Below are 19,792 nucleotides of genomic sequence, written 5' to 3'. Positions count from 1 at the left end.
GGCCCAGGTACCCAACTGTTATCTGGGGCCCTAGATGTGTGTTACCTGGGGCCCTGGGTGCAGCAGCTGGTGCCTTGCATCCAGCTGGGAAAGGAGCCTGCCATCCTACTCCTGGCCCCAGAAGCTCATTACAGATGCTCCCGCCTCCACCCCGATCCCTGTGGACAGAGAGAGTGCAGGAGGCTCTAATGGCTCTGAGCGGCTCTTGGTGGAGGCTGCGATGGAGGCGGGAGCAGGAGGGGCTGTGGTTTCTGCCTCCACTGGAGCCAGAACTGCCTCTGCCCAGGGTTAGCCGGGAAGATGCTGGATGGGCACCTGCTCCGGCTGCTCCTTATCACAGCTCTGTTCCCCAGCATCCTTGGGACAGGTACAGCCCCATTCCTGCCCCTCCTGTTCCCTGAACCCATCCCTGATGGGGCCTTGTCCCTTGAGGGTTGCTCCCCGACCGCCCAGAGGAGATTGGGTGGGGTCTGTGCTGGGGGTCAGTGATCTGCAGTGAGAGGGAGTGGTCCATACTGCGGGTGGTGGCCCAGGTGTGGTGGTGCTGGAGTTACTCCCACTGCAGCACATCTGTGGGGTCTCAGTGCTCTCCCTGTGGGGTGGTGGGGAGCAGGGAGGGATTCAGCATGGGGCATGGGGGCTGACCTGATGTCCTGGGGGCTTTCCCCCCCTCTCTGCCACCATCACGGCCCTTGCCCATGTTTGCCCTTGCCGAGGCCTTGGTGAGCACTGGAGGTCACACAAAGGGCCACGGCCGCCAGAAGGCAGTGCCGGGGGAGCTCTGCTCAGCCGCTGCTGCCTCGTGGGGTGTAGCCCACTCTGAGAGCTGAGCTGGGCTCCCTGTGCCCCGTTAGCCAGGCCCTCTGTGCCCCCTTAGCCAGGCCCCCTGTACCCCCTTAGCCAGCCCCCCTGTGCCCCGTTAGCCAGGCCCTCTGTGCCCCCTTAGCCAGGCCCCCTGTACCCCCTTAGCCAGCCCCCCTGTGCCCCGTTAGCCAGGCCCCCTGTGCCCCCTTAGCCAGGCCCCCTGTACCCCCTTAGCCAGCCCCCCTGTACCCCGTTAGCCAGGCCCCCTGTACCCCGTTAGCCAGCCCCCCTGTACCCCGTTAGCCAGGCCCCCTGTGCCCCGTTAGCCAGGCCCCCTGTACCCCCTTAGCCAGGCTCCCTGTGCCCCGTTAGCCAGGCCCCCTGTGCCCCCTTAGCCAGCCCCCCCTGGGGCTGGTGAGCCCCCAGCCCAGCCCAGCCCTGCTCTGGGGCTCTGCTCTGCTGTGTCATGGCAAAGACAATCCCGCTGGAGCTGGCAGCCCGTCCTACAGGCACTGCACACTTTCTGTGGTCCCCGCAGTGGGGGCTTGTTCCTGGCCCTCTCCAATCCCTCTCCCTGCTGCAGTCTTGGTGCAGAACCTGCACCTCTGCGAGGGCTACGTGGGCCCTGATGGCCGCTCCCACCCCGGCTTCTACTGCCCGCGGCTGACGGACCCCCCCGGCCACCGCTACTGCTGCCAGCCCAGCCTGGATGCTCTCAAGTCCTGCTGCTCCCAGCTGGCCCTGGAGGGCCTCACTGGAGTGAACCTCTCCAGCCTGGCAAGCCCGGGTCTGCTCCGGTGAGCAGGGCTGTGCTGCTGGGGATGGGGAGCCCTCGGGGCTCCTGGCACATCCCCTGGGGCTTCTCTTGGTGCTGGGACAAGGGCCGTGGTGTCCTTTGGAGCCCACGGTGGCCCTTGGTGGCCCTCCCCAGGGCCATGGGGGGTCGTGGCTGCTCCTCCTGAAGTGTCCACCCCGCAGGAACCCGCTGGCCCTGCCTTTCGTGGGGCTCTACGGGCTCTTTGTCCTGCTGCTTATGGCCATCGACCTCTGTCACTTCTACCGGACCCGACGGTGCCACCTCCGCCAGCTGCTGCCCTGTGCCTGTCGCCTGCCCCGCGGAGCCCCGGGGGGACCCCGGGCCGGCCCTCGCCCTTCCCACGGTGCCCCCAGAGCGACACGGCCCAGCCGGGGCTGCTGAGGGGGCCACGGGCAGGGCAGGGCAGGGGGGGCACACGGGGGGGGCTTGCACCCCGGGGTGCCGCGGGACATGGGGTGGGGGGGGGGGGGGGCTGTGTATGGGGAAACACTCGCACCGCAGGGTGCGATACAGGGGAGTAGTACGGGGGGACACTCGCTCCGCGGGTCTAAGTAAGGGGGATGTACAGGGGGACACTCGCTCCCTGGGGTTAAAGTACGGGGGATGTACAGGGGACACTCGCACTCCGGGGTTAAGGCTCTAGGGGGGACAGTCGCACTCCGGGTTAAGTACAGGGGCTGTACAGGGGACAGTCGCTCCCCGGGGTGCAGCGGGGCCGGGGGGCGGGTGCGGGGGGCGACACGCGGGGACACACACGGGGTTACCGGTGGCCGGCGCTGGCACCGCCGGGCCGCGGGGGGGCGCTGCAGGCTCGGCTCCGGCCGCGCCCCGTCACGTGACAAGGGCGGAGGCGTCCGGGTTCCCCGGGTGATCCCGGTGACGTCACGGGCACGGCGCGATGGAGGAGCCGGTGAGGGGAGCCGGGCGGGACGGGCCGGGCCCGGGGGGTCCTGTCCCGGGGGTTCCCTGTCCCGGGGGTTCCCTGTCCCGGGGGATCCTTGTCCCGGGGTTCCCTATCCTGGGGGGATCCCTGTCCCAGGGGGTCCCTGTCCTGGGGGGTCCCTGTCCCGGGGTTCTCTGTCCCAGGGGGTCCCTGTCCCGGGGGGTCCCTGTCCCTTGGGTTCCCTGTCCCGGGGGATTCCTGTCCCGGGGGTCCCTGTCCCGGTCCATCCCTGGCAGCCCCCCGGCGGGCCCGGGGCCGTGTCTCAGCCGGTGTCCATCCGCAGGTGACGGCGGAGCAGCTTCGGGCGCGGGGTAACGCGCTGTTCCAGGCGGGGGATCCCGGGGCCGCCCTCGCTGCCTACACGGAGGCTTTGGGCCTGAGCGATGCCCCGTCGGAGCGCGCCGTGCTGCACCGCAACCGGGCCGCCTGCTACCTGAAACTGGTGAGCGCTGGGCGGGGGCGTCACCGCGGCGCTGCAGGAACCTGCCCGGCTGGCCGGGGCTGTTCCCGGGCAGTCACAGCGTCTCCGATCTGTGTCTGGGGCAGGGGATGAACACAAGGAGCTTTAGGGGCTTGAGTAGACCAGAAGTGCCTGAAGGGCCGTAGGGCTCCCTGGGCACCCTCTGAGGGCTGTACTCTGGGAAAGACAGGGTGTTGACTGTGTTGGCTCACTGTCTCCAGTGATGCTGTTCCCATCCTGTCCCCAGTCCCCATGTTAGGGGTGAAGGCTGTGTGTGGCTTGTGCCAGCAGTGCTCAGGCATTTCCCTCTGCCGTCTCTCCACAGGAGGATTACACTAAGGCAGAGGCTGATGCGACGAAAGGTACTGTCAGTGGGGACTGGGGGCCCAGCCTGTGAGCTGCCGGTGGGGGCGGGCTGGGACAGGCCGGGGCAGACCGGGACAGGCCGGGGCAGACCGGAGCAGGCCGGGGCTCTGCCTTACACCCCCTTGTGCGCAGCCATCGAAGCCGACGGGCGGGATGTGAAGGCGCTGTTCCGGCGCAGCCAGGCGCTGCAGCAGCTGGGCCGCCTGGACCAGGCCGTCAGTGACCTGCAGCGCTGTGTCAGCCTGGAGCCCAGGAACAAGGCCTTCCAGGAGGCCCTGCGTGCCCTGGGCAGCAGCATGCACGAGAAGGTCAGTAGGGGGGCACTGGGGGGCTGCTGGCCCACTGTGGCTGTGGGTAGCAAGAGAAGATGGAGAGGACTGAGCCACTCTTTCTGCTCTGTTGCAGATGAAGGCCATGTCCTGCACGGACTCGAAAGTAGAGCAGATGTTCCAGATCTTGCTGGATCTTGACGAAAAGGATGCGGACAAGAAGCAGAAGGTCTGAGCTCAGGGAGCGGGGCACAGTGCTGGGGCTGGGAGGAGAGGAGGGGAGGACTGTTGCTCCTGGGCCAGCAGTGGCTGAGTGGTGCTGCCTGGGCAAGCTGGGCTTGCTCCCTGCAGAATGCTCCCCACAACAGGGGCGGAGGGTGGGCACCTGCAGCTGCCAGCAGTTCCTTCTGCACAGTGACCCAGACAGAACTCTCCTTCCCTTCCCCAGGCTGCGCAGAACCTGATCGTGCTGGCACGAGAAGAGGCTGGAGCAGAGAAAATCTTCCAGAGCGACGGTGTGCGGCTGCTGATGCAGCTGCTGGACACGGCCAAGGCTGACCTGATGCTGGCAGCCCTGCGCACGCTGGTGGGGCTGTGCTCCGGCCACCGCTCTCGTGTAGGTCCCACCACGCCCCACGGCTGGGCCCGGGGGAGAGCCATGCTGGGGAGGCTGCAGAGTGTCAGACGGGGCAGTTCTGAGCTGTTACATGCCAGGCCTGACCTTGTGAGAGGAAACCATCCTGATAAGGGGCTGGGAAACGCCGAGGCTTCCCCGAGGCCTCCGGAAGACAGGTGTGCTTGTACCTGCAGACCGCGGCCATCCTGGCAGAGCTGGGGGCGCCCCGTCTGGCGGCCGTGCTGGGCGTGGAGCACGAGCAGGTGTCCCTGGCTGCCTGCAACCTGCTGCACGTGATGTTCGATTCCCTGAAGGAGGGGCTGCAGAAAGATTTCCGTGGGAAGGAGGATGCAGTGGTGCTGGGTGAGTGTGGGCTGCCCTGGATTGCTGTTGTACGGGGAGAGCCCCAGGTAGGTGCAGAGGTGCCATGTGGGTTTTTGCTGCTGCTCTGTCACTGCTCCCTGCAGCAAAGCTGGGCTCTGATCTGGGATTAACAGGATGCAGAAGCCCCTGGTCATGGCAGCATCTCTGCCAGCTGTACCACAGTGGGGGTGAGGCCATGCCTAGGGTGCTGACTGCTGGGCACTGTCTTTTTTGGAAGATTCCTCCAAGGACCTGAAACTGCTGATCAAGCACCTCCTGGAGCTGCTGGTGCTGGAAGGGGCCTCAGCTCACGGCCGTGACAACGCCCTCAATCTGCTCATCAAGGTGGTGCCCAGGAAGTCACCAAAGGAGACCAACAACAGCCTGAGCCTCTGGGTGATTGACCAGGGTTAGTGGAATGGCTAGCAATGTCCTGCTGGGGCATCGTGCTCCTCTGCCCCAGGTCTGCACATGCCACTGTGCCCCTCACTGGGCTGTCTGACCTTTCCCAGGCCTGAAGAAGATCCTGGAGGTGGGCAGCACAGTGTGCGGCAGCTCGGGCAGCCTGCCTGTGACAGAGAACACCCGGATGAGCACCTCTGTTCTGCTGAGCAAACTGTATGAGGACCTGAAGTGTGATGCTGAGAGGGAAAACTTCCACCACCTGTGCGAGGACTATGTGAGGTGAGCCAGGGTGAGCTGGGGGTGACGGGGATTTTGTCACCTGCAGCCTGGCACCACCTGGCACCCTCAGTGCTAAAGCTGACTGCAGACCCAATGAGGGGACCTGCTGTGGGAGAAGTTCAGCAGGTGGGGCAGGAAGAAGCAGGTGCATCATCCTGACCCTTTCTGGTGGTCTTTCCCTGAAGGAGCTGGTTCGAGGGGCACGAGCTGCCGGGAAAGCTGCGGGCCATTCAGACAGTGTCGTGCCTGCTGCAGGGCCCCTCAGACGCAGGGAACAGGGTGCTAGAGCTGGAGGGGATCATGGAGAGCGTGCTGTCCCTCTGTGCCTCTGTCTCTGAGGCCCATCAGCTGGTAGCAGTGGAGGCACTGATCCACGCCGCCGACAAGGCCAAGCGCGCCTCCTTCATCACGGCCAACGGCGTCAACCTGCTCAAGGAGATCTACAAGCACAGCGAGAGGGACAGCATCCGCATCCGTGCGCTCGTGGTGAGGACGGGGGGACAGGCTGTGCTGGGGCTGGGCCCGAGGGTGGGCTGGGGGTGCGGGACCACCAGTCACAGCATTGCTCCCCTCTCTCCTGGGGGTCCAGGAGACACATCAGGTTGTCTACATCCATTCCTGCTCTCACACTCTGTTCCTGGCTGCAGGGGCTCTGCAAGCTGGGATCTGCTGGAGGCACGGACTTCAGCATGAAGCAGTTTGCTGAGGGGTCCACCATGAAGTTGGCCAAGCAGTGCCGCAAGTGAGCGGGGTCAGGTGTGGGGGGACAGGCAGGGTGCCCACAGCTGGGCTCCCTGCAGCTGGGCTGTCCACAGCCAGGCTCAGGGAACACTCTCCCAGGTGGCTCTGCAACGAGGCCATCGATGCAGGCACGCGGCGCTGGGCTGTAGAGGGCCTGGCCTACCTCACCTTCGATGCAGATGTCAAGGAGGAGTTTGTGGAGGACAAGGCAGCAATGCAGGCCATGTTCCAGCTGGCCAAGGTGCATACCAAAAGCTGTGGGGTGGGCACGCTGGCACCATGGAAATGTGCTGGAGCGGGTGTGGGGCTCAGGCTCTGGGGTGGGATGTGTGGGAGAAGCTGGGGGGGCTCCAGTCCTGGCCGTTCCTCCCTGCTGTGAGTGTGACAGGTGCCCACTGTCACCACAGTCAGAGGACAGGAGTGTGCTCTATGCTGTTGCCTCCACGCTGGTGAACTGCACCAACAGCTATGACCATGAGGAGCCAGACCCACAGATGCTGGAGCTGGCCAAGTATGCCAAGCAGCACATTCCGGAGCAGCACCCCAAGGTGAGCAGGGCATGGCTGTGCCTGGGAGGAGAGTGGGTGGGTGGGACACCGCCTGGGGCCCCAGGTGTGGGCAGAGTGTCCTTGAGGCCCGCAGGGGTGGGGTCGGGCACCTCACCAGGTGGTCCTGAGCCAAGTGTGACCCTGCCTGTGGGACAGGACAAGCCGGAGTTCGTGAAGCGGCGGGTGCGGAAGCTGCTGACGGCCGGGGTGGTGTCGGCCCTGGCCTGCATGGTGAAGAGTGAGAACCCGGCGCTCACCAACTCCTGCCGGGAGCTGATCTCCAGGTGCGGGCGTGCTGGGGACAGGAGCTGGGTTCCAGCATCCTGCTTGTGGTGAAGGCCAGCTCCTGGATAGTACAGAAAATGTCCAGGAGCCTGGCGCAGCCTGGGCCCACTGTGACTATCCAAGTGCTGCAACTAGTCACACTTGGTCCTTAGAGTGTTCCTGGCGCTGGTGGAGGAGGCAGAAGACCGGGGTGGTGTAGTTGCTCAGGGAGGAGGCAAGGTGAGAGCATGGACCCCGCTGTGCTTCTGCCCTGCACTGCTCCAGGGGATGCTGGGGCTTGGCAGAGCTGGGGCTCTGGCTCAGCAGGGGCTGCACTGGCTCCCTTGGACATGAGGCTGGGGGAAGCTGTGGCTGCCCTGGGTACTGAGGCCTTGCCTGCAGGACAAGCTGCTGTTTCTGCCCCCAGGCTCTGATCCCACTGTCCCTGGAGGGCACTGAGGTGGGGCAGACCAAGGCAGCGCAGGCCCTAGCAAAGATCACCATCACCTCCAACCCGGAGATGGCGTTCCCTGGGGAGCGGGTGAGTGCTGGGGCTGGGGGCTGGGTCTGCCAGGCAGGGGCTCATGTGGGAGCAGCAGTGGGCATTGACTCAGTCCCATGTGTTCTGTCTCCACAGATCTATGAGGTGGTACGGCCCCTGGTCAGCCTCCTGCACCTGCAGCGCACGGGCCTGGAGAACTTTGAGGGGCTGATGGCCTTGACCAACCTGGCTGGGATCAGCGAGAGGCTGCGGTGGGGATGGGGAACAGGGGGGCTGGCTGTCTCCTCGGGCCTGGCGGGCTGCCCTGGGCAGGGAGTGCTCACTGCCTGCTTCCCTCCCAGGCAGAAGATCCTGAAGGAGCGGGCTGTGCCCATGATTGAGGGGTACATGTTTGAGGAGCACGAGCTGATCCGGCTGGCCGCAACCGAGTGCATGTGCAACATGGCCATGAGCAAGGAGGTGAAGGCCGGGATGGGCTGGGGTCTGTGCTGGGCTGCTGGACCACCACACCCCCACCCAAACCTCCGTCCCCTCTGCAGGTGCAGGAGATGTTCCTGGCTGAGGGCAGTGACCGGCTGAAGCTGATGGTCCTGTACAGCGGGGAGGAGGATGAGAAGCTGCGGCGGGCAGCCTCGGGGACCCTGGCCATGCTGACTGCCCTGCATCCCCCCATCTGCCAGCGGATTCCCCAGGTGGTGAGTGCCCAGGGTGGGCTGGGGGCACCCAGATCCTGGGACAGCACCCTGTGTCCCATATTCCCTCCCTGCGGTGGCCTCAGCAGACAGGGCAGCCTGTCCTGACTTGGGCACAGGAGTGCAGGAGATGGGGCTGCAGGGGGGCAGCTGGGACCCTTCTCTTGGGGCTCCGTGATGATGCTGGCCCCGCTCCCCTGCAGACGGTGCACTGGCTGGAGATCCTGCAGGCCCTGCTGCTGAGCCCCAGCGCGGAGCTGCAGCACCGCGGCGCCGTGGTGGTGATGAACATGATGGCAGCCGCCCGCGAGGTGGCCGAGCAGCTCATCGCCAGCGAGATGCTGGAGATCCTCTCGGTGCTCGCCAAGGACAAGGAGAAGCCGCGGGTGGCGCAGGCGGCCCAGGAGAGCCTGGCACACGCCGTGTCCTACGGGCTCATCAAGCCCAACCCCGGGCACGCCTGAGGCCCGCACAGGGCCCGCACACGCACACCGCACACGCTGCCGGGCCGGGGCTCACACGCTGCTCTCAGGGCGGCCCTGGCGGGCTCCGGCCGCACACGGAGCTGGCTCAGCGCTGCCGGGGCCGGGGGAGGACGGGGCTCAGCGCTGCCGGGGCCGGGGGAGGACGGGGCTCAGCGCTGCCCGCCCGGAGCCCGGGCCGAGGGGAGGATGGGGCCTGCCGCTGCCTTTGCCACCGTCTGCCTTAGCCGGGGGGGCCGGCCCGGGGCGGGACCGGCGCGGGGGAGCGCGGCCCCCCGGTGACACTAAAGCTGCTCTTGGACCACGGCCCGGCCTCTGTCCGTCTGTCTGTCTGTTCATCCATCCTCTCTCCCGCCGTCACGTCCGGTCCCGCCTCCCCCGGTGCCGCCCCGGCCATGGCGGCGGCCGCTGGGCTGTGGCTCGCCTTCGGCTTCAGCCCCGAGGAGGCGGCCGGGGAGCCGGGCCCGGGCCCGGGCCCGTGGCGGCTGGAGGCGGGTCCCGAGGGCATCTCCCGCCTGTGGCCCGCCTGGAGCTACGTGGTCGTGGACACCGGTGAGCGCCCCCGGCCCGCCCGGAGCCCCGGGCCCGGTCCCTGCTGCCCCCGGTGCGGCCTGTGCGGCCCCGGCCCGGCCTGTGCCCCCTTCCCCTGGCCCGGCCTGTGCCCGCTCCCCCTCGCCCGGCCTGTGCGGCCCCGGCCCGGCCTGTGCCCCCTTCCCCTCGCCCGGCCCGTGCCCCCTTCCCCTGGCCCGGCCTGTGCCCCCTTCCCCTGGCCCGGCCTGTCCCCGCTCCCCCTCGCCGCTCCCGGGATGGCGGGTCCCCTTCCCACCGCGCTCGGTTCCTCCCGTCCGCCCTTTCCCTGACCCCGCTTCCCCCGGGGTGGGGCCCCCCCTCAGCCCTCCCGGGATGGGATCTCCCCTCAGCCCTCCCACCGCCCCGGGGTTGTCCCCGCCGGTTCCCCGGTGACGCTCCCGTCCCGTCCCGTCCCCCAGGCCCGCGGGCCGCCCCCGTGCCCGGTGTCTGAGGCTCCGTGCGGCAGGCGCGGGGCTGGAGGTGCGGAGCGCGGGGCGGCGGCGGGCGCTGCCGGGCTGGGCCGAGGCTCTGCCCTCCGAGACCCACCTGGTGCTGCGGGCCCGGGGGGCGGCCCGAGCCTGGCCCAGGGCGGCGGCGCTGCGGGGAGCGCTGCGGGACCCGCCCGCCTGGAGCCGGGAGCTGCCGCCGGAGCCGGGCCAGCCGCTGCCGCTCCTGCCCGGCGGCTTCGCCACGCCGCGGCCGCCCTTCTTCACCGCGCTGCCGGCCGGGCTGCGGGCCCGGAGCCTGGTCCTGGGCACGGAACACGCCCTGGCGCTGGGCCCCGCCGGGGAGGTCTTTGCCTGGGGCGGCGGAAGGTGAGCGGGGCTCGGGGGTACAGGGCTGCAGGGGAGGGACGGCGGCCGGTGGGTGGTCAGGCATCCCCGGACAAACGCTGTGCTGGGGGGATGCAGAGAGAGTAATGGGGATGCAGAAGGGGTATGAGAGTGCGGAAGGGATGTGGGGAGTCTCTGGGGGAGTGCAGGTGAGGGGATGTTGGAATGGGGGTCACCTCGGGGGCTGAGCCCCCATTAGCCTGTGCACACTGCCTGGGCCGGGATGTGCCTCCTGGCTTTCCCCTGTGGGGACTTGGGAATGATCCGGGGTTACAGCTGAGAGGAGTGTTGGGGTACCAGCTGTAGGTCCCCAGTGCTACCCACAAGCTGATGGGATCTGTGCCCCACCTGAGCCATTTCCCCCTGGCACAGACATCCCAACTGATGGCTTCTCCTGGGGAGCGCTGGCTTGGCCAGGCACCTTTTCCCACTGAGTCCACCCTCGCTGTCCCCACAGACAGCCCTGCATCCTCTCTGGGTGCTGGATCTCTGGCTGCTGACTCTGGCCCCTGCTCTCGACTTTTGGCTCCCCCAGGGCAGTCTCCGAGGACAGTTGGGTCTCTGTATGACCATCAGGGTCCCTGCTCTGTCCCTGCTCCTCTGTGACTTGCCACACAAGCACCAGCTGGCAGCAAAGCTCTTGTGTTTGTGAGCTGGACATTGATTCCATCAGTCTGTGACAGTTCAGTGCCAGGTCCCTCTGGTACAGCCTGTGAGAGGGGAGTGAATCCCTTGGGAAGAGCCTCCAGCTCTGCCAGCAGCTGAACTTGGGTGCATTTAACAGCTGGTGGTACCGCTCAGTTTATTCTCACAAAGGCTTTTGTTGTTTGTTTTGGCTTAGGGTAAATTAGGGAGGAAATTTCTGAATGGGGTTCTTCCAAAAAATAAATTCAAGCAGCTCCTCCCCCAAATTGGTTTTGGGAAAAGATTTTTTTGGGAGAAAAGTGGAAGAAACCTGTTTATTTAATAAGCAAAGTGTTCACAAGTATAAAAAATGAATTATATTAAATGATAAAAATTTTTGCTGTTCTGAAGAGATGACAAATATAGAAAGGTGTTTTTGTGAGGTGTAGGTTGGCCTGCTTAGTCTTTTATTAGTCTTTCTGGTTCTGGAATGCAGCAAAGTCTTAGGCTTTGGTGGGTTATAGATGTGAGCTTGTGGTTTTCTTTCGGGTTTTCAGTTTAGAGTGGTTTTGAGCAGTTCTAAGAAAAAGAAAAATCATAGTCTAGGGAACTTCACTGCCTCAGCTAGCTAATAAAAATAACCAAAAAGTAAAGGAGAGCTCTCTCCTGCTGTCTGTTTGTGCTGCAGAGAACAGTCTAGGAGAAGGATGTGGGGGAGTGAGTGCAGTTTCTGAAAACAAACTGGGCACTTCTTTCTCCCCCCCGTCCCTTTGCTCTTGGAACCAGCCTTAAAGGTGCAAAACTTATTATGCAGCATAAACAGAACAGACAACTGGGGTACAGGCATCAAAAAGTTGCTCTGGGACAGCTGTTCATTAAGGTGTTATCTGTGTATTTGCTGCCCCAGTCAGGTTTTCCCAGGAGGTGCTGGAGAGCCCAGCCCCAGGTCCCCCTTCCCTGGATCCCTGAGTTCTCCTGGTGCATGATGAGGCTTGGCCAGAGGAACAAGTTGTTCTCATCTGTAGAGTGGAAGGGTTGCTGTGTTCCTCTTTGCTACTTATGGAAGACAAACCCAGCACTGATCATCAGTCACTGTCACAGTGCCCTGGCCCAGTGCCCTTCCTGTTCCTCGTCTCAGGAGTGCCCAGAGCCGCTTTCCTATTGCAGCACGCCCTTCCCTGCCCCTCAGCTCTCAGTGTCTCTTTGCCTCAGTCCTCTGCAGCTTTCCCCTATGGAATGTGGAGAGCCTTTCCAGTGCCGTGCATCAGCACTGCTGTTGACATCCTGAGCTGTCACATTGCAGCTCCCCAGACCCAACAGGCACCACTCTGCAGCCGAGCTGCTCCTCTCACCCCTGCAGCTCCTGCCAGCTCCTCCTGCCTCTGCCCCATCTCTGACAACTCAAGCCCCTGGTGCAGTGTCCCACTGCTGCCCACGACCCCTGGCTGGAGCTGTGGTGGTTGGTCGTGCTGCGCATCACCCTCCCACCGGCGCTTGGCTTTTCCCTAATGCTGGGCTTGATTCTTCTGCTCAGCCCTGGTTGTTCCTCAGCTGCGCAGGTTCTGCCAGCCCGGAGCTGGGCTGGCGGCAGCAGGAAGGGCTTGGTGGGGACTGTGGGCAGCATGGGAGCTGCACGGGGTGTCTGTCTGTCCCTCTGTGTCCCTGCAGGCACGGGCAGCTGGGCCACGGGCTGCTGGAGTCCGAGGTGCAGCCGCGGCTGGTGGAGGCGCTGGGTGGAGTCCCCATGCGGGCGGTGGCAGCAGGCGGGTGGCACTCGGCCAGTGTCAGCGGTAAGGGGCCGGGCCGGGCTGGGCTGAGCTGGGCCGGGCTAGGGGCAGGGAGGTGCCCTGGCCTGGGGCATATGGGGGGCTGGTGTCCCTGGAGCACCCAGTGCTGCCAGTGAGGGGGGCTCAGGGCTAAGCTCTGCCCTATGCGTTTCCCCCCACCCCACAGAGGCAGGAGACCTGTACGTGTGGGGCTGGAATGAGTCAGGGCAGCTGGCTCTGCCCTGCAAAGGGCTGGCGGAGGAGCGAGCACCAGGGGAGGACACGACTGCAGGTGGGTGCTGCTGGCCAGGCTGAGGGCAGGGTGGGCTCAGTGCAGGGCCGGGGTGGTTGGAGCTGTGAGCAGTGCTGGTGTTACCTCTTCTATAGGGAACACCAAGCTGATGCCCTGCCAGGAGCAGTTGGCTGCTGAGGACGCTGCTTTCATCTCCATCCAGGCGTTCCCAGCACTGCTGGATCTGCCAGAGGAGCTGGAGGTCAGCGCGGTCAGCTGCGGGTCCCGACACACAGCCGTGGTCACACGTGAGTGTCCAGTGGGGCAGGGGCAGCCCCTCGGGGGCCAGGGGCACTGGGAGATGCCAGGGTCACCAGGACCCGGTGGGCAGTGTCCCCTGAGTAGGGGATGGAGCTCAGCGGGTGCTGTCTGATGGTGCTGTCCCTGTTGCAGGAGGCGGGGAGCTCTACACCTGGGGCTGGGGTAAGTGGCATCTCTGCTTTGGGACTGTTCAACCTTCCCAGGAGCAGCTTCTGATTCTTTTTCTCTCGCCCTTGGCTCTTTTGTCACTGCATGAATTCCATCTATGCTGGAGCCCTGTTGTGTCATGACTGTGTGTCTGCAGGTAAATACGGACAGCTGGGACACGGGAACAGCCTCAGCTCTGACCAGGCACGGCGTGTGGAGCACCTGGTGGCCCAGGGGCTGCGGGTGGAGGAGGTGGTGTGTGGGCCCTGGACCACCTACGTGCGTGTGCGGGAGCCCTGAGACCTGCAAGGTGCTGCCAGGTGGGGATGAGGGCAGGCTCTGCCCTGCAGGACCAGCTCCAGGACCACTCTGTCCTCGGGGCCAGGGCAGGCAGCCCCCCCGTGGCACAGGATGGGGCTGATTTTAGCCCACAGTGACCTGATTCACACCCTGGAGTGGGGCTGCAGCTGCATCAGGGCCAGGGACAGCCTGGGACAGACTGGATTATTATAGTGTTTATTAAATTCACTTTTCCATAAGGGCTGCAGTGTTGGTGCGTGTGGGATGTTCCAGCATCTCTGGCTCCAGTGAAGCTGTCCTGGGGTGAGGGACTGCACTGGGCTGTGGGGTCTGTGTGCACAGGGGTAATTCAGGGGTGTTGTGGCTGAGCAGTGCTGGCACAGGGCTGAGGATGATTCTGTTCCTTTGGGGGCTGCAGAGGAACTTGTGCGGGGCTGGGACACACCAGGGGACCCCCAGCTGACCCCAGAGGTATCCCAGACCATGTGGCATCGTGGCCAGTGTCCAAAGTGGAGGAGAAGGAATGGGAGGATGCTCATGATGCCTTGAGAGCGTGACCTGGAACAGAGAGACTGGACAGAACTAGAAGAGTAAGGTAGGTATTTATTGGAAGACTTCAAAAAGATACACCTGGGGCAGTACAAGAGCCTGTCCAAGGTGGGCCCAAAATAGTCACAAAATGGACAACGAGGAGGGAGTGAATTCTTGGGTTTACTTTGTTCTGTGTGGCTCTTGCTTCCCGCACTGAACTGTTTTTTGTATCACGGGTTTCCTGGTTTTCACCCTCTGGTTGGCTCCACAGTCCTGGGGGGAGTTCAGAGGGGCAGGTGGGGAGAGCAGCAGCTGAGAAGGGCTGGGGGGTTTGGGGATTGTGGCCGCAGCTTTTGTATCGGTGCTCCAGCCTGGTCGGCCACTCCCGTCAGGAATTCCATTGGAATTCAGTGTTTTAACCAATTAGGAGTTTGGAGTGTCCGTTATTGGCCAATCACCGCACGGACTGACGCGACAGCTTCTTCAGCCAATCAGGAGCTCCAGTCAGGACACAGATTGGAGCTACTGGACTTCATTGGCCAATGAAGCTGCAGCCTGAGTCCCGTTTCTGAGTGGCTGAGGCTCGTCTAGCCACGCCCCCCCAGCACCTCCCTCCAGGGATTCTCAAACCCACTCAGGTTTGGGGGCTATACAAGGACTTTATTCACAACAGCTAGAAATCTTTTTTAAATAAAAGCGCATTTCTAAAGCAGCCACCAAGGGGAGGGTTATCGTGGAGCGGGAGATGCCGCAGGCCCTGCATCGCTGCCAGAGCAGGGCCTGATGCCAGCACAGGGATTCATCACGCAGCGTTGTTGGTGGTGGAGTTAAGAACATTAGAGGTGTTTTCAAAGCTGGAAGCCTTTGAAAGTCCGCGCTGTGGAAACAAGAAGTGAGAGGGAGGGATAAGGGAGAGGGCTGCTGCCTCACAGTTCAGTGGGGACTGCCAAAAGGAGATGAAATACAAATTAATAGGGAATTATGTAACGTGTAGCCAATGACCATAAAGAAAGGCATTAATTAAAATGTATAAAGAGTAAAAAATTTTTAGTAATATCATGCAATGGTAAATCTCTGGCTCAGGCCAGCCTGATGGGAGGACAGGGCCCCCCAAGGTCCCCCACCCCAAGAGAGGAAAGCAGCCCCCCCCTCCACCCTCAGGGGCTTTTGGATCTGTCCCTGCACAGATGTGTCCCCAACCCCAGCCTGTCCCCTGGGCTCGTGGCCTGACCCCAGTGGCTTCTCAGGGCCCTCTGCCACCAACTCTGCTCAAAGGGAGTCACAGGCAGGGGCAGGAGGACACAGGGGACACCAGGGGGGACACAGGAGGGGGCAAAGGGCCTGTGCTGTGCAGAGAGGGGTGGGTTAGAAGAGGTGAATTACCGCAAACTCAGAATAGGTGCTGGCAACAGAACTAACGCTGTGGTTACGCTGGGCAGGGGCTCTGGGGGTGCACCCACCGCTCAGGGTGGTTCCGTCCAGCTGGGACATGTTTTCCTTGTTCTGCTCCCTCAGCCTGGGTCGGGGGGGCTTCGCTGCCGTGCGGGTGGGGGTCCTGGCCCAGCCGAGCTGTGGGGAGAGGTGACAGTTATGGGATGTAGGAACTGAGCAGGGGTGGGAGAGCTGCAGCAGCTTCAGTGCCCGTCACTCTGAGGAGCCACAGCAGTGCCAGGCTCTAGGAGCTCTCCAGACTCTGGGCTCCCATTCTGGCCCCTGAAATATACAGCACAGAATCACAAAATCCTGCAATGATGGGGGTGGGAAGGAACTTTAAAATCCATCTCATTCCAGCCCCCTGCCATGGCCAGGGATGCCACTCACTAGACAAGGATGCTCAGGCCCTGTCCAGCAGCACAAACACATTTTGAAGGTCCCCCTAAGCTGCAGGCTCAGCACTATGAACAGGTGTACTAGAAATCTGGGCTGGAGAAAGGTTTTCTGGCACCCTCCTCCCTCAGCTCCCAGAAACACTGCAGCAGGATGGGAGTAGCCCCACAGAGCAGCCTGCAGACAAACAGGGGCTTCTGTCCCCCCACGAGCTCAGCAGAGGAGGCAGTCAACCATGCAGTGCCAGCAAGAAGAGCTGCACCACCTCAGCTCTCCTGTCCCTTCCAGCTCAGCCCTGGGCAGGGACTCCCCCCAGGGCCCCTCACCTTTTTCCCAGAGGGTGGCAACCGAGCTGTGGGCGAGTGGGAGATGACTCCCCCAAAGGCTGAGCGAACGGTGCTGTTGGGTGTGGCACTGATGGTGGAGGTGGTGTGGAGCTGAGGAGAAAGCAGAGCACAGGTCACACAGGACAGCTTTCCGTGGGGCTGCAGCACCACGACCCTCCCCACACCTCCCTGCGGGGCCGAGGCCAGCCCAAGGCTGTGCTCCAGCCCAGGGAGAGCTCAGCTCCAGGCAGGACCCCAGCCCACCACGCTGCTCTCCTGGGCCATTTTACCTTGCTTACTTTGGCAGGTGCGTGGGGGCTGAGCATGCGCCGCTTGATGGGTGTGCGTGGGGTGCTGCCGTAGAGCATCTCTGTCTCCATCTGCTGGCTCTTCTTCAGGTGCTGTGAGACACACCTGCACTTACACACCTGGGCACCAGGGAGCTGGTGCAGCTGTGTGACACTGCCCTGCTGGCAGCCTGGCACAGCCACACAGCAGGAACTTCAGCAGAGATTTACAGGTCTCCAGAGCCAAGTGTCACCTCTGGCACGGCTGGGGCCAGACAGGGGCTCAGCCCACACAGACATGCCCCAGTGCCTGCCACTCCCAAGCTGGGAATGAGCAGGCAGAGCCCAGGGCAGTGTCTGGGGGACACCTCTAGGCTGACATTCTTAGGCAGGAGCCAGGGACACCCCCAGGCAGAAGCCAACCTGCTCAGCTCTGTACTCACCCGCTCCTGCTTCTCCTTCTCCTTCTCTAGACGGTACAGCTGCCACTGCTCTGTCACATACTCCATGAACTGCTGCCCCTTCACCAGGAAAGCTCCCTTGAACTCCTGCTCCCAGGCCTGGACCTTTCTCTCCAGTTCCTCCTGCAGCTGATCAGGACATGAGGGCAGTGTAAGGGCTGTCCTGAATGCAGGTGTCCCCACACCCAAGGATCCCTTTTCCTCTGTCAGTGGGACCACAGGTCCTTCCCCAGGGATGGACCTACCCTAGACAGCGTCTTCTGCAGCTTTGCTCGTTGCTTCTCCTCCTTCAGAAGGTTTCCTCCACGATTGTTGAAGCGACTGGGGTCATTTGCTTTACGCTGGTAGAGAAGAGTGGCCAGGAGAGACACAAACACACCACCCAATCCCCTCAACCTCACATGGTGAAGGTCCCAGAGGAGCCAGCCCTGCACAAACACCCCAGTGCTTGAAACACAGCCCCTCATCCCTGCACTGGCCCACCATGACTTCCCAGTGCCTCCCTGCTCCTTCCCAGAGCGCTCTCCCATGGGAGCAGAGGTAACACACTGACCCATGACCCAGCATGCTCCTGACTGGACAATACCTCCAGCTCCAGGAACAGCTTCCAGTTCTCCTCCCACTTCTGCACAGCCTCAAACAGATCTTTGTGTGTTTCATAGTAGGTCTTCACTTTTCCCACCTCAGCGTCATGCAGCTCGAGCAAGGTCTCTGTGTAATCCTCTGGAAGGGCACAACAGCCAGGTCAGGGGGCTGCTGGAACTCCTGGGATCCCTCCCCAAAGCTGCCAACACCCACCATCATAGAAGGGGCTGAAGCTTTCCCTCTGCTCCTGGCTGTAGAAACATTTGTCCCAGTAGTCAGCCAGCTCTGCCCGGATTGCCTGGATCACGGATTTCATGTTCTGCAGCTTCAGCTCCTCCAGCCGGTCCACTTCCTGCTGCAACTGCCCCCAGGACCAGAGCACAGGTCAGGCAGGAAGAGGGGGAGAACAGCCCTTCATCTTCTGCCAGCACCAACCTCCAGCCCCTCCCTCCATCAAGGCAGGATTTGCCTTGCTCCCCTCACCCCTCACTGAGCAGCCAGGAGCACAAGATCCCCCAGAGCTGCTGCCCCCAGCCCTCCCACCACGAGCACAAGAGGGCCCTTACAGCTCTCCTGGTTTTGACTCTGGAGCCAGCCAGGTGCACAGCCGAGGACTCCCTCTCCTCCTGTGGGATCTGCAGCCTCTCCCAGAGCGCGACGATCCTGGCGCGCAGCTCCGCGCACACGGCCTCGTTCAGGGCCCGCCGCCCTTCCAGCTGCAGGGAGGGGAACAGGGATCAGCACAGCCTTGGGCTCTGCTGCGCCCCCAAAGCCACACACCTGGCACAGGAGATCTCCTCCAGCCCCCTGAGAAGGGTGTTCTAACACACAGCCGTGCCAAAAACTAGTGGTTGCTCTTATGTTGCATTGGTAGGTGCTGCCAGCACACAGAGCAGCCCCCAGCGCTGCCTCAGAGCACGACATACCTGCTGCAGCAGGTTCTGGAGGGCCACGATGTTGTCCTTGGACAGGCAGAAGGCCTCCTCATCCTCACACACCACGTCCCGCTCAAAGCTGGTGTCCGGGGTGTGGTCCAGCTCCTCCATGAGCAGGATGATCTGACGCTTGTTGGTGACAAATTCTTCCCGCCTTTGCTCCTGGGGGTGAGGGCAGCGTCAGGAACCAGGGGCTCCTTGTGGGCCCCTCAGTGACCCCCTCAGTGACCCCCTCACCCTCCGGGCTCACCTTCAGGGTGTTGAGGGAGGCCACGTGGCGCCGGTAGCGGTCCAGGTCCTCCAGGCTGGGCACAGTGCCAGTGTCAATGCTGAACAGAGCCGTGCACAGGATGTCACACAGGTCCTGGTCCTGTTCCTGCAGGGCCTTCAGCTCCTGCTTACGGTCCCGCTTCTGCTTCTGTAGCACCTCCACGTGTGTGCGCAGCTTTTTCTCCATCTGCAGGATGGTACAGTCCTCCTCTGTCTGCAAGAGGCCAGAAATTAGCTCTGTTCCACACTTCTCTCGCACCTGGCTCACGATTTAGGTTTTTATACAAAGATCAGGGCCACCAGGCCTGGGTCTGAGCAAGGTGTTCCCCAGGAAGGTGCATCAACATCAGCAACATGCAAAACAAGGTGCTGGAGAACACCACACAACCACCTACCACTGCCTGGCTCGTGAGGAGCCACAGAGCCCTCGGCTCTACCAAGCACCCAGAGAAGAAATTTTGAATAGATATTTGCCTTGTAAGCTCTGGCCCCTTCAGACACCCAGGCAGAGGCCAGGCAGCTGCCAGGGGGACCCCAGGATCCCACCCCTCACCTCAAAGGAGTCCAGCTGGAGCTCCTTGCACAGGGTGTCCAGCTCCTTCCGGCACAGGACGATGCTCTTTAGCAGACGCTCTTTGAGCCTTTCCTCCTCCGCCACCATCATGTCCAGGAGACCCTGCAGCGCCCAGGGTGTGGTCAGGGCGGGGTGTGGGGATGGAGAGCGGGCAGGGCCGCGGGTCCCGGGCCCGCCGCAGCAGGTACGCGGCTCAACAGAAGAACCGGTGCCCCCCGCCCCTCACCTTGATGTGCTTCCGGACGGTGTCGGTGCGCTCCAGGCGCTGCTCCTCGGGAATGCCGATCTCCTCCCAGATGTCCCGCAGCGTGGTCATGGCCCGGTTCAGGCAGCACACGGCCTCGGCCGCCACCACCTCGCTGGGGGCACCGCGGGCCGTCAGCGGCCGAGGGCGGGCCCGGGCCCCGAGAGCCTCCCCGGCCGCCGCCCGTCCCTGCCACCCCGGTTCCCGGCGCCTCCGCCCAGCCGTGCCCGCAGCCCCGGTTCCCGGTTCCCCCCGGTTCCCCCGGTTTCCCCCGTTCCCGGTTCCCGTCCCGCACCTTTTCCTCTTCGCCCCGCGCTCCATCGCCGCCGCTCCGCCGATTCGAACTCCCCTCCCGGCCCCGCTGATTGGCTGCCGCGCCACCGCGGCCCCGCCCACAACCGTCAACCG

General features: G+C 63.4%; 4 protein-coding genes across 7 annotated transcripts; 3 read left to right on the top strand and 1 right to left on the bottom strand.

The window, feature by feature from the left end:
• Nucleotides 1-205: 205 nt before the first annotated feature.
• LOC310914516 (protein shisa-like-1) lies at nt 206-2,002 on the top strand (the record flags this gene model as incomplete). The annotated part of the gene is made up of 3 exons (XM_083870677.1): nt 206-367; nt 1,388-1,601; nt 1,783-2,002. The coding sequence occupies exons 1-3, from the start codon at nt 301-303 to the stop codon at nt 2,000-2,002; spliced, it is 501 nt and encodes a 166-aa protein (XP_083726803.1). The 5' UTR covers nt 206-300.
• Nucleotides 2,003-2,463: 461 nt separating this feature from the next.
• Nucleotides 2,464-8,577, top strand: UNC45A (unc-45 myosin chaperone A). 2 transcript variants are annotated; one of them, XM_083871200.1, is made up of 20 exons: nt 2,464-2,531; nt 2,848-3,006; nt 3,350-3,386; nt 3,523-3,698; nt 3,796-3,888; nt 4,108-4,275; nt 4,470-4,638; nt 4,877-5,047; nt 5,151-5,317; nt 5,578-5,808; nt 5,970-6,064; nt 6,163-6,304; nt 6,471-6,611; nt 6,768-6,895; nt 7,049-7,115; nt 7,303-7,416; nt 7,513-7,628; nt 7,719-7,836; nt 7,917-8,072; nt 8,273-8,577. In XM_083871200.1, the coding sequence occupies exons 1-20, from the start codon at nt 2,520-2,522 to the stop codon at nt 8,531-8,533; spliced, it is 2,721 nt and encodes a 906-aa protein (XP_083727326.1). In that variant the 5' UTR covers nt 2,464-2,519; the 3' UTR covers nt 8,534-8,577. The 2 variants fall into 2 exon arrangements, with proteins under 2 accessions (XP_083727326.1, XP_083727325.1); XM_083871199.1 differs by having other exon boundaries at nt 5,151-5,322; nt 5,508-5,808; nt 8,273-8,572.
• A 369-nt stretch (nt 8,578-8,946) lies between these two features.
• RCCD1 (RCC1 domain containing 1) lies at nt 8,947-14,210 on the top strand (the record flags this gene model as incomplete). Its single annotated transcript, XM_083870676.1, has 8 exons — nt 8,947-9,013; nt 9,055-9,103; nt 9,541-9,936; nt 12,247-12,368; nt 12,532-12,636; nt 12,732-12,884; nt 13,030-13,059; nt 13,202-14,210. The coding sequence occupies 8 exons, from the start codon at nt 8,947-8,949 to the stop codon at nt 13,342-13,344; spliced, it is 1,065 nt and encodes a 354-aa protein (XP_083726802.1). The 3' UTR covers nt 13,345-14,210.
• Nucleotides 14,211-14,226: 16 nt separating this feature from the next.
• Nucleotides 14,227-19,771, bottom strand: PRC1 (protein regulator of cytokinesis 1). 3 transcript variants are annotated; one of them, XM_083871379.1, is made up of 14 exons: nt 19,680-19,771; nt 19,367-19,499; nt 19,120-19,242; nt 18,547-18,780; nt 18,288-18,458; nt 17,928-18,077; nt 17,575-17,722; nt 17,363-17,499; nt 17,022-17,117; nt 16,759-16,905; nt 16,319-16,429; nt 16,029-16,139; nt 15,259-15,444; nt 14,227-14,752 (listed from the first exon to the last, which is right to left on the bottom strand). In XM_083871379.1, the coding sequence occupies exons 1-14, from the start codon at nt 19,703-19,705 to the stop codon at nt 14,678-14,680; spliced, it is 1,848 nt and encodes a 615-aa protein (XP_083727505.1). In that variant the 5' UTR covers nt 19,706-19,771; the 3' UTR covers nt 14,227-14,677. The 3 variants fall into 3 exon arrangements, with proteins under 3 accessions (XP_083727505.1, XP_083727507.1, XP_083727506.1); XM_083871381.1 differs by having other exon boundaries at nt 15,336-15,444; XM_083871380.1 differs by having other exon boundaries at nt 16,328-16,429.
• Between the last annotated feature and the right edge of the window lie 21 nt (nt 19,772-19,792).

Source organism: Zosterops lateralis (genome assembly GCF_965231275.1).
Source record: "Zosterops lateralis genome assembly, chromosome: 13".
Lineage (NCBI taxonomy): Eukaryota > Metazoa > Chordata > Aves > Passeriformes > Zosteropidae > Zosterops > Zosterops lateralis.
Note: the sequence above shows the minus strand (reverse complement) of the source record. Positions and strands in the feature narration are given on the sequence as shown.